This window comes from Typopeltis vanoorti, chromosome 12, assembly GCF_054136105.1.
Source record: "Typopeltis vanoorti isolate ZY-2024b chromosome 12, IOZ_Tvanoo_1.0, whole genome shotgun sequence".
NCBI lineage: Eukaryota > Metazoa > Arthropoda > Arachnida > Uropygi > Thelyphonidae > Typopeltis > Typopeltis vanoorti.
In genome coordinates this window covers 33887757-33900983 of record NC_143560.1, presented here as the reverse complement: position 1 = coordinate 33900983, position 13227 = coordinate 33887757, and the positions used below count along the sequence as shown (strand labels likewise).

The following is a 13227-nucleotide window of genomic DNA, read 5'->3' as shown; positions in this document are numbered from 1 at the left end:
AGTGGGAGGAAACACTATTAGAGTTCAGAGATGTGGGAATAAATGTATAATTAATTAATTAAAAAATTATAAACAGTTAACAGATCATTCCCAAAACTTAGGAATGATCGCTGTTAACTGTTAATAGAAAATCTAAAATCAAAACTAAAATAGACAATCAAATTTGAACCTACTGTAGTGTAGCATCTTGGTAGAGTTCATTGAACTCTATGTCTAGTGTTGATGACATGAGAAGCAAGGTCTCTCTTCAGATTCCAAAATGCTTATATAATCCTGATGTTCCTTGGTTCTAATATTAGTAGAATGGCCATTCTGTCTCCAAAGTAGTAAAGATTACCTGAACAGGGTATTTGATAAACACCAAGCTAAGATAGAGGTGATAATATATAATCTGTATCAAGGTCTCTCTGGATTCATTAAGTAATAGAGTAAGTTTTATTTAATTCTTCTAATAGAAGAGACATGGAAGAACAAATTTGGTATACAAGGCTTTTGATAATACCTATTTTTTGAAGGATGATGTGAAGATGCGTGGATATATCTGCCTGTAAAGGATGACTTCCTGTTAACAGAAAAATTCAATATTACCAGCAGAGTTATGATGTATTAAAGTATCCAAAAAAGGGGAGACTGTTATTAGATTCAAATTCAATAGTGAACTTCATGCCAGTATATAAGGAGTGAATTTTATCCAGAAATTGAAGTAGTTCTGTTTCAGAGTGAGATCGGATTGCAAAGATATCATCCACAAAATGTAGCCAAATGCAAAGTTGAGGAGAAATGGTGTTTTTTAGAAATCTGATCCTCAATGCTCCATAAAATAATCAGCCAAAACAGGTGATATAGGACTACCTATCGCAATGCCCTCAATCTACTGAATAATTTATTATGCCAAGTAAAATAACCAACATTGATAGTAAACTACTATTGTAAAAGCTGTAGAGTTTCCTGAAGTGGTATATTTGTAAATGCTGAAACTACAAAACGACCTCAAAAAAGGATATTGGATGGATAATGAGACCGGAACAGACCAATATGGTCTATACTCGTAATTAGTGTTATGATGATGATGATGAAACTACATCAAAGGAAACCCTAATTTCAGATTCTTGAAGATGATCTTTAATTTTTTCTTTGAAGTCAAAACTATTTTTGATATAAAAGGTAGTTTTTCCAGTAAAGTTTTGTAGAAGTCTTGAAAGATATTTTATCTAAATAATAATTATATTTATTATCCAAATAATAAGTATGAGATCCTATGCAATTGTTCAAATTGTTAGATGAAACATATTCCTTAGATGCTAATACTATTGACAGTTAGCATTGTATATTATTGTGTACCTTCCTAAGGTACACAAATCTGGTTATCCATTATGTTAAATAGTTGATTGGATAGGATCTTTAAATAATAAGTAGGAGATTATTAAATGTATAGCACATCAAATGCTGTGTGCATGATTAAGAGTAAAGGAGTCGAAGGAGTCTATTGATATGCTTTTTGAACTGCTGGAGGTTGCAGTCACTGAGGAAAATAGTGTAAGGAAGGCTGTTACAAAAAAAAAAAACAAAAAAAAAACGGAGTTAGATAAAATGAAAGTAAACAGGATATTGGTTTCTAAGATTTGTTAGTAACAAAGTTTCATGACAATTCATATGAATCATAGCTGTAGTATGAGGAAAAAATTAAATATTTCCATTCCATATTTTCTTAATTAACATACAGGCAATTGATTTTCCTTTTATAAATAATAATCAAGTTTACTCAAGAAAATTAAAAAAGTGGGACATTTGAATATATGATGTGCTCTGCAGTATAAAGTTTCATACCATAGTTTTATCACATTAAATTAGTTACTGCTGTTTATTTAGATTACATAAATAAAACTAAACTACAATGTAATCTCCAAATTCAGAATAATATGTACTGGGAACCATAAGTCCATCCAGGGATGAAATCTTTACCCAATTATCCAATCTTTTCTTGGTTAAATTTAACAGTACTGCCAAAAATTTGTTTTTAAGAGGAAAACCATAGCCAAAGATCAAATTAACTTGGTAGGGAGGAGATTTCTTTACATAACAAAGAGTAATCATAATGGGAGACTTCAATCATCCAAATATTGATTGGATAGCAGTCAAATCTCATGAGGAGAATGAAAATGCATTTATTGAGCTGTTGCGGGACAACTTCCTCAAGCAGCATGTGACAGAAGGAAATCGAAGTCAAAGAGTGTTAGATTTGATTATAGTGTCAGAGGGCATTTCAATTAAAGACATAACTATTCTGACTCCGGTTGGTAACAGTGATCATGCTGTACTCATTTGGGAAGTGACCAAGTTATTGAATGTTCCATTCAGAAAAGGTTACATGCTGAATACAAAGCAGAAAATTATGACCAATTCAGGAGTATCCTGAGTTCAGTGGAATTGGATCAGTTGCTGGATGGGAAGAATATCCACGGTGCATGGGGAGCATTTAAACAATACTTAAATGATGCAGTATCAGAGTGTGTCCTGAGAGTTCGAAGAATAAATAAGTAGGAACAAACCAGGCACACCCCTACGCCCAATTGTGGACAGTATAAATAGTCCCACATACAAACTGGCTAGACATTTAGCGAAGCTACTATCCACTCTCACTAACAATTCTCCCTCCTTTGTCAAAAATTCAGCACACCTAAAAATCATCTTACAACACCTTACCCTAAAAAGCTCAGACTTAATAGTAAGCTTTGACATCACTTCACTATTCACAAATGTACCACTAATAGAAACCCTCAATCTACTGAAGTCACACTTCCCCCCTGATATATTTGAACTATTCAAATTCACAATACATGCAGGATATTTCATATCCTGCATGTATTGTGAATGTGTGTGCTTGCTATTGATGATGTGCTTGCTATTTGGCCACATGGCCCTGAGACATTGAAAACATTCTTAGCACATTTAAATAGCCAACATCCAAAAATCCACTTTACTATGGAACTGGAAGCCAACAACTGTCTGCCCTTCCTGGATACACTCATCACACGTCTCCCAGATGGTTCCTTATCGTTTTCAGTTTTTAGAAAACCCACACATACAGGCAGATACTTACACAAACAATCACACCATCATCCTTCTCAACAATATGGCATATTAAAAACGCTAACCCATTGAGCGAGAGCAATCTGTTCCACTGACAAGGCTCTTGCTGCTGAACTCACTTACGCCACACCTTCTTGGCCAACGGCTACAATCCACATAAAATAAACAAAATACTAAACACTCCTAAGAAACCCCTCCCACCATCCACCACAGAGAACTACAACAAAACAGTCACCATCCCTTACATTAAAGGCACATCCGAAAAGATCTCAAGCATTCTCAATAAACATAAACTACGCACTACATTCAGACCATGTAGCAAATTAGCCACCCTCATCCGCTCACCCAAGGACAGCATTCCTCCTTTATCACATCCAGGAGTCTACCAAGTACCCTGCTCATGCAATCAAGCCTACTACGGTCAAACAGGAAGAACTGTGAACATCCGCATCAGCGAACATAAAAGATACGTCTGGAATTATCATTATGGGAAGTCGGGCCTAGCAGACCATGCTCTGGATACCCCTGCACACAGGATCAACTGGAAAAACACAAAAGTACTACACAGAAACCCGTATAAATCAGAGAGATTGTTCTTAGAGGCGACAGAAGCCCTAAAACACAATCCAAATCTCAACCAATATGGCTGTATTAACTTGCCGAAGATCTGGGAGCCAGACATATTAAGAAAAAACTAGCACTTTTCTAGGACTCTAGTAATATATGATAGCTTTTTTTTTTTTTTTTTTTTTCAGATAGAGGGTGCCAAAATCAGGACTCTAGTCTTTATGTTGCTGCTACAATTTTGTTTAAGTACACCATGTTGATTTAGTCTTGCGTATTGTGACAAACAGTGTTTTTGTGCTCTGAAGATGCTGGTTATAACACCAGAGAAATATCAGCATCAAGTTAATAAATTAATTATTTACTTAGTTTCTGTGTTCTATTATACCGTTAAAATAATAAACAACATGTTCGATGAACACATAAGTCTGTCCACACAAATAAGTAGGAGTCAAATGGATATGTAATCGTATTAAGCAAGAGATTTGTAAGAAAAAGATGATGTGGAATATTGTGTGCATAAGGATGATGTCAGTTATGAATGCATTTTTGAAAATTATGGAGACAACTACTGTGTTTGAATAAAAACTTTAGTTTAATATGACAAAATCTACATGTGACGTTTCGACCTTTATGTCAAGGTCATCTTCTGGAGCATACAACTATACACAGGAAACAAGCTACACTACAATCGAACTGGTTTGTTAAAGACACTGACCAACCACTACAACAATTGTTGGCCTGACCTCTGGTGGAAAAAAAAAAAAATATGCATCAACGCTAGAGTCCTATTATTAGTGTTATCTGTTGGTTGTAGAAATACATTGGGCACAACAACAACAAGCATCTATCTATATACATATATTAACATCATGTACACATTCCAGCCAGTTGGTATGGAATGGTTTCTAATACTAGCTGAGGATATTGGCTAGAGTCCTGACTTATGCTGGATTCTTACATATTAGGTAGGCTGAATGTGTGCCATCCAGATCCTTGGAATTTTCATGCCATCTTTGTTGTTGATATTTGGGTGGTTTATCAGGATTTTGCAGGCTTCCTTAAATTTCCTTTCGTACCAGATTTTTGTGCGGTGTAAAGAGCAGGTGCTTTTCCAGTTGATTTGGTGTAAGGTGTTGAGTGCATGGTCTGAGAGGCCTGCTTTACCATAATGGTTATATTTAATGTGTCTAATATGTTCTTTCGGAATAAGGTTATTGTCTCTGCATCTCTTTAAAAAGGCCAGCTGATTGATCAAGAGAGAAATATGAATCTTTAGCTTACCATAGCGATTGCAGTGCTTGTGGGTATCATTTCCATGGATGATCTGAATCCTTTCTTTTAGGCTTACACGGTGATCCGAATGTATTTTTGAAAATTATGGAGACAACTACCGTGTTTGAATAAAAACTTTAGTTTAATATAACTAAAATCTATATTCGACGTTTCGACCTTTATGTCAAGGTCATCTTCTGGAGCATACAACTATACACAGGAAACAAGCTACACTACAATCAAACAGTTTGTTAAAGACACTGACCATTCGGCTGGCCTTTTTAAAGAGATGCAGAGACAATAACCTTATTCCGATCTGCATCAGGCTAAAAAAGAAATTTACGTCCGCTAAGGCACTCCGTATTTATGACCACACAGAAAAAGCAATGCTTAGAGAATAGATTCAAACAGCCCGCCAAAACCTAGCTACAACACAAAATCTGGTTTCAAAATTACAATCCGAACTATCGAACTATATTAATCCAGACATTCTACAAGTACTTGAAAGAATTACTGATAATTCGGCCAAATATACCCTGGAAAAGAATAAAGAAAAACTCAAGACAAAATTCCACGGTTTGAAACAATGGCAAAATATGGCAGCCAATCATAGGAATCCATCCAATCAGAGGACTTCCTCCCCGATAAACACCAACAATGAACAACAAACAAGGGAGACAAGGAGCGACCAACTACCGACAAGCAAGAACCATGTGATTAACCTATCAAGCCACACCCTGAACAACGGCGAACTTATGCTACTGAATAAAGGACTGAACTGTGCAATAGCACCTAAAAAGGTAAACAAATCCTACCTAATGATATAGCAGATAAAATACGACTAGAAACTAGTAATGTCCTGAACACTAAGAAAACCATACAGAACAACCTCACAAAAACAGAATTAGCAGCAATTAAATCATTAAAAGCCAAACAAAACATAATAACAAAAGCGGATAAAGGCAATGCCACTGTTGTCCTTGACAGGTCAACATACGTACTTCAAATGAATCAACTAGTAGCCAATAACAACACATATAAAATGGTAAATTATAACCCAACAGAAAGGATAAAGGATAAAACAGAGAAACTACTCAAGTCCGTCACTTTTTGGCCACCAGACACGGTTGAAAAACTCAAACCCACTACGCCCGCCCCCCCAGAATATATGGGGTTCCAAAAATACACAAACAAAATGTGCCTCTTCGACGAATTGTGGAAGGAATAGACAGTCCCAATTACCACTTAACCAAGAAATTAGCGGCAACACTCAAGGAGTTGGTAGGTCATTCTCCTTCCTACATAAAAAACACACAACGCTTTATAAACAAAATTAAAAACATAACACTCGACAAAGACGACTTATTAGTCAGTTTCGACGTTTCTGCCCTCATCAAATGTCCCCATCAATGATACAATTTTCCTACTACAGAACAAATTTCCACCCGGCATTACGGCCCTCTTTGCCTACATACTACAGTCTGGTTACTTCGTGTAGCAAAACAAATTCTACCTACAAAAAAAAGGTACAGCCATTGTCTTTCAACAAGACAATGCACAGTGTCATAAGGCTGCTATTGAAACTGTATGGTTTGTGGACATGAACATTACCACACTTGACTGGCCTCTGCAGAGCCCTGATCGTAACCTTATTGAACATCTGTGGGATGAACTGGAGCATTGGGTGGGGTCAAGGGATCTCCATCCCACAACAATCCAGTAGCACATTACATGTCCGCAAGAAAAATGGTCCAAAATTTTCATTGATTGCTATCATACGCTTGTGGGATTGCTGCAGTCATCGCAGCGAAAGAAGGAGGACCTACATCTTATTAAGGGGGGGGGGATGCCATGGCTATTTATTCCTCACACTATGGCATCTGTTGACTTCTTTCCAAGCAGTGTATGTTTTATATGCCAGCAAGTGGGTAGCATATTCACTCTCTAGCCTGTGGGTCTGAATCCCACCTTGTACATGGATGTTTGTGATTGTCTGTGGAAATACTAGCGATGGTGGTGGGTGATAGATGGCGTTGGTGTACTGAGTGATGGAGAGAGAGAGTTGTAGAGTAGGTGTCCTCCCTCGATGAGTCTTTGGACTCCCTGGAGGTGTCACGAAATAATAATAAAAATATATATTTATGGGGTGCTTAAGGTTCAAAGCTGTATAACTGAGAGGAGACCTCCACATAGCTTTTAAAGGAATGCGGAGAACTGACCAGGACTTCTGACCTAATGTCCAATCCTCACCTTCTCGTGGTGCACCCTGTTGGGTATCTACCCGGATGCTGAACCCACGAGGATGGGGTGGCAATTTTGGATTTAGCCGACTAAATTGTATTCTTATTGGCTTAAACCAAAATACAAAATGATGGTACAACATGACAAAATTTCATCCCAGCTGGGGCGTCACTTGGTTAAGCAAAGAACCAATAAATACAAAATGTTATATTCAGGCAATGACAATCAAGGAAAAGGAGGAGTAGCCATAGTATTCAACACTAAATACGAGGCTAATCTTCTTGAATGGCAGGCAGTCTCGAGTAGAGTGATGTGGGCAAATATCACAATGGAGAACTGGACAATGAGACTTATTTGTGCCTATGGTCCCACAGAAGGTTCTACTAAGGTAGAAGTGGAGGAATATTTTGAGACTTTAGAGAAAGCAACTGACATAATGAAAAAGGAAAAATTGGTCCTTGTTGGGGATCCAAATAGCAGAGTAGGAAATGATTGTCAGACATACAAAAATATTTTGGGAAAATTTGAAGAAAAGAGAAAAGCTAATAACAATGGCAAATACTTGTTGGATTTCTGCTCAGGACATGGACTGGTTATTACTAACACCATGTTTCAACATAAAAATGTGCACAAATTCACACGGAGAAAAGAGGCAAGGAATAAGAAAAGTTTCATTGACTATGTTATTGTTGATAGTGATGTTTTCTCCTTGGTGCAGGACACAAGAGTGTACAGAGGATTTGAAATTGGAAGTTATCATTATTTAGATGTGAACTGTGGACTAAAAAACACAAAGATTATTGAAGAAAAAATGAAAGAGTTTGAGAACAGGAACCAAACCTTGAGATTCAGTGGCAAGCCTTGAAGAAAACCCTGCTTGATTCAGCCAGAGAGGCATGTGGTGAGGTTGTCTGCAAGGATAGAAAAATCAGAACTCCATGGTGGACACAGGAAGTTAAAGAGGCAGTGAAGGAAAAGAAGAAAGCATATCAAAAGTTCCTGGAAAATAAGTCTGCTTGTGCTCTTAGAGAATACAGAGACAATTGTAAGAAAGCTAAACACTGTGTAAAACTGGTTAAACAAAAGTCATGGGAGGACTGTGGCAAGAACATAGAAAATAAATATCAAGAAGGTGACAAAATATTCTGGAGGTTGTTGAAGAAGCTTAGAAATGGAGGAAAGAGTGCTGTAAAAGGTCTAAGAGATGATAATGGTGACATGAAAACGGGAGAAAAAGATATCCTTGAAGTATGGAGTAATTACTTCAAAAAATTGCTAAAGGAAACAAGCACTGATAGCACAGTGGTAAAAAATACTCAACAGGTATATAGTCAGGAAATACATATCCATATTTGAAGTAGAAAAGCTATCAAAGGCTTGAAATGTGGAAAGGCAGCTGGATTAGATGATATTCGACCAGAAATGCTGAAGTATGGTGCTATAAAAGTCTTCCAGTGGCTGCACTGCATAGTTCAAAAGTCCTGGACAGAGGGACGAATTTCCGATGATTGGAGTAGAGCTCTCATAGTACCCATATATAAAAAGGGAAATAAAACTGAATGTGAGAATTACAGAGGTATTTCCCTACTGAGTGTTCCTGGTAAAATTTATGCAAGTATACTTGAGAAATGGTTGAGAAGAATTGTGGAAGGAAAGCTTGGTGAAGAACAAGTTCATTTAGGCCTAATAGAGGCTGTCAGGATCAGATCTTCACTTTACGACAAATAGTCGAAAAATCATGGGAATATAACAAAGATCCGTATCTAAGCTTTGTCGATCTGGAAAAGGCATATGACAAGGTGCCAAGAGAGGAGCTATTCAATATGCTACAGTTATATGGTGTCAATGGGGCATTATATCAAGCAATACTTAGTTTTATTTGAGTTGTAAGTCAGAGTTAGAATTGAAGGAAATACAGGAAGGTGGTTTAATGTTAAATCTGGTGTCAAACAAGGATGTACATTATCCGCTCTGTTATTCATTATCTATATGGATCGCATTATGAAGGAAAGTGGTATTAAACCTGATATCAAAATTGGAGATGTTAATGTCAGCTCTTTGCTTTATGTGGATGATGTTATACTTCTAAATAAATCTGCTACAAGTCTGCAAGATTCCCTGACTAAATTGAATAGCTGTTGTAATAGATATGGTATGAAGGTCAGCAATAAAAAGACAAAGATAATGAATAGGCAGAATCGTTGAAAATGTCAACTGCGTTGTGAATGGAGAACCTATGGAACAAGTAAAACATTTCAGCTACTTATGCACGATTTTTACTGAAGATGGTAAATTAAATATGGAAGTAGACAACAGAATCAACAAAGCTGGCATGGTAGGAAGTCAATTGAATAAATTCATATGGAATATGAGAGAAATTAGTCAGAACACTAAATTAGCTGTATATAAGACAGTGTTCAACCCCATTGTAGCTTATGGATCTGAGAGCTGGGTTAGAAGTAAAACACTTGACTAAAGACTAGAGACTGCAGATATGAGAGTCCTGAGAAAGATTAGAGGCATGAACAAATGACATCAATGGCAATATCATATTAAAAACGAGGATATTAGGAAAGAACTTGACATTGTCAGCATCCAGGAATGCGTTAGCATAGCTAATCTCAGGTGATATTGTCACTTAAACAGAATGGGCAAGGAAAGATTAGCAAAACGTGTTCTCCGCCAGGTTGGCAGGAAAACAATCCAGACGACCAAGGTATAGGTGGATTGATATGGTACAAAGTACCTTAGACGATAGAAATATAAGATCTGATAATGTTGGAGTCCTGACAAGTAACAGGCTGATTTGGAGGAAAATCGTAGATAGGAAGTTAGTAATGATGTAAATTTTTCATGTAGTACTATCATATCCTGTACACCCCTTGAGGGTACATGGCAGGAATTTGATGATGATATATATTTATGTGAAATATGTATAGCAGTAATATGCTCTTTAATGATACGAGATTCACATAGCTTCATGAAGGTTCATTCATATTTTAAAGTTTCTGGACTGGAGGAAAGAATGCAGTTATTATAGTCTGTCAAAGACATTTCCTTATATAATAAGCTAAAGCAGCCTATATTTTTATGTGTAATAAACATATTTAATGCATTAATATAAGTTGTATTGTTGTATAAGTAAGTTGGTTACATTTTAGCATTACTAAGATAGATATGTAGTGTCCTTGAAATTAATTAAAGCTTCTGTAAATATTAAAAGTTATAAATAATTATTTCTAAAATTCAGATAGACGATTGGAAAGATTGGATAGTAAATACTGATAAAGATCTGACTAAAGATACACCTGTATGTACTGGGACAGACTATAGCCATTTAAGAACAGAAGCCACTATGCACTACCAACTTCGTAAAGAATGTTTTCAGAAAGCTCAAGATGCTTATCATGCTGGAATGAAATCAGTTTCATCCTTTTATGCTCAGCAGGTAAATCTTTGTTCACATATTTGTTAATTATATAAAATATATTATTAGTATTTTGGTTTACTAATATATTCATATGCGTGTTTTGTCTGTATATTAACTGTGTTTGAACTGCAATTATAACAATCTCAATAAATTTAATGGGATTGCTTAAGGGTCAAACCCAAATAACTGGGAGGAAACCTCCACATCAGTTTTCAGGAATGCAGAGAACCGACAAGGTCTTCTGACCTAATGTCCAATCCTTACCTTCATGTGGTGCAGCTATCAGTAGGTATTTACTGGGTACTGAAAGAATGGGCTGGAAATTTGGGACTTAGCGACCAAATTGTACTCTCTATTGGCATAAACCACAAATGCATATGATTGTACAACATGATGAGATTTCATGCCAGTTGGGGTGTTGCCCAGTTAAATGAGGCCCCTGCTGTTTTTGTCAGCAAACGAGGACAAGCAGTGAAAAGTCAGCTACTGGAACAGACTTAAGCTCAACATCTAGAAGAAGAACAACAACAAGAACAAACTGAAGGTTAGAAGAACTGAAGATGGCAACCATTAGTTTAAGGAGTATTAATGGAAAGGACATCGAGCTGGAAAAGTACCACATGGACATAATTGGCATCATTGAAATAAAGAATACAAAAACAGGTGTGAGACTTTACTAAATAAAGGTAATAATGATGATCAAGAAAAGGAAGGCGTAATTATAGCATCCACAGTACAAGATAGTGATAGTGCAAGGGAATTATCAGTTCCTCTGCCCGGGCTTTTAATTTTAGCCTCAGTATTGGGAAGATGCCAATGGAGTGGAAAGAGGGCAAAATGGTCTCTTTGCATAAAGGAGGCTCTCTAAGACAGAAGTATTGGAGAAACACGGTATTGGAGAAATTGATGAAAGACAGAATTTGGAACTAGATCAAAAGCTATATGGTATATTGATTTAACTGAAATGCAGGAAACCGAAGAGGCCAAGGAATAATGACTTGGGTGTCAGTGAGTTGAAGTTTAGATGGCTTATTGTGAAGGTAACCAAAAGAGGTTATTGAAGAACACACTAACAAGTAGGGACAAAGAGGTTATTGTTTCTCTATATAAGGCTTTAATAATGCCACATGACTAACGTGCACAGATCTGGATTCCCAGATTCAGTAGTTAAGAAGTTGTGGAGGATTCAGAGGTGAGTGACAAAAATTGTGTTAGGTTTGTGGAATGCTTCCTATGAGAAAAGATTGACGGTCTGTAATCTTCAAAAATTAGCTGATAGGTAAAATAGAGCAAATGTGACAGAAGCATTTAAGTTATCAAAGGGGATTTATAGGATTGACACTCAAGATTTTTTTCAGTAGATTACAAGATTAGAGAGAACAAGGGATTACCAGTGGAAATGTGTAAGAGTGTGGTTAGCAAAGATGTTAGGATTATACTTTTTGCTTGCAGGGTTTGAATGGGTGGAATGGTTTGTCAGAGGTTGTAGGTGCTTCATCAGTGAATGGGTTTAAGGAGAGGTATGATAGGTATTGTGTAAGTGATAGCTAGTGTATTAATATTGGATCTCCCATGATGTCTTCTAACTCCATGGTGATGCCTGCATAATAATAATAGCATTCAACGCCAAACCCGAGGATAAACTTCTTGATTGGAAGGCAGTTTAAAGTAGAGTGATGTGGGCATGCTTCAAAATGGGGAAACAAATAATGAAACTTAATTGTGCTTACTTATGGTCCCACAGAAGGTTTTTCTAAGGAAGAAGTGGAAGAATTTTCTGAGTCATAACAAGCAGCTGACATAAAGAAAATGGAAAAGGTGGACATTGTTGGAGACCTAAACAGCAGAGTAGGAAATGAATCCCATCAGGCATATAGGAATGTTTAGAAAATTTGGAGAAAAGGGCAAAGCTAATAATAATGGTAAGTATTTGCTGGATTTTTGCTTAGGACATGGACTAGTCATTACTAACACCATGTTCCAATATTAAGATGTGCACAAGTTCATGTGAAGAGAGAAGACACAAGAAAAATAAAAGCCTCATTGACTGCATCATTGTTGATGGTGAAAACTTCATGCTGGTTCAAGATACAAGATGGTACCAAGGATTTGAAATTGGAAGTGACCATTATGTAGTGCTAAGCAGGCTTAGCACTACATAATGGTATCTTTCAATTTACTCCTTCCTTTTTCAAAGACGTCTCAAATGATGTATCCACTGTTTGGCTATAAACTGATTTCTTAAATGCTATTATTTCTAAAATATTCAGCACAGAAAAGTATTGTATATTTTATTTTCAATTCCAGATATAACTGATAAATGCTGTTTCTCTACTCTTAATTTCAAGTAATTCTTTATTTGTTGAAGTATGCTGTAGTAATTCATCTGAATGCTGCAATTTTTCATGTCTCATTTATCCCGTTGGACTTAACCACTTGTCTTGGTATCAAGTAGATGGCATCTTTGCCTCTTAACCAACAGGCTATGTGTTTAAATGACACTCCTCTGGGAATGTTTGTGCAAGCCTTTAAGTGTTCAAAAATAGCTGATTTTTGTTGTCCAGTGAAGAATAAACATCTCTACAGGACAAGCGGCTTAAAAATGTATCATGTCTGGTTTCCAGAGT

The 13227-nt window shown here is 36.5% G+C and overlaps 1 protein-coding gene across 1 annotated transcript in view; it reads left to right on the top strand.

Moving 5' to 3' along the window:
* LOC150100677 (NEDD4-binding protein 2-like) overlaps positions 1 to 13227 on the top strand; it is a 139740-nt gene that overhangs the window by 95171 nt on the left and 31342 nt on the right. The window contains exon 6 of the mRNA XM_090401214.1: positions 10421 to 10618. Within this exon, the coding sequence (XP_090257340.1) occupies positions 10421 to 10618 (198 nt within the window). The remainder of the gene's footprint in view (positions 1 to 10420; positions 10619 to 13227) is intronic.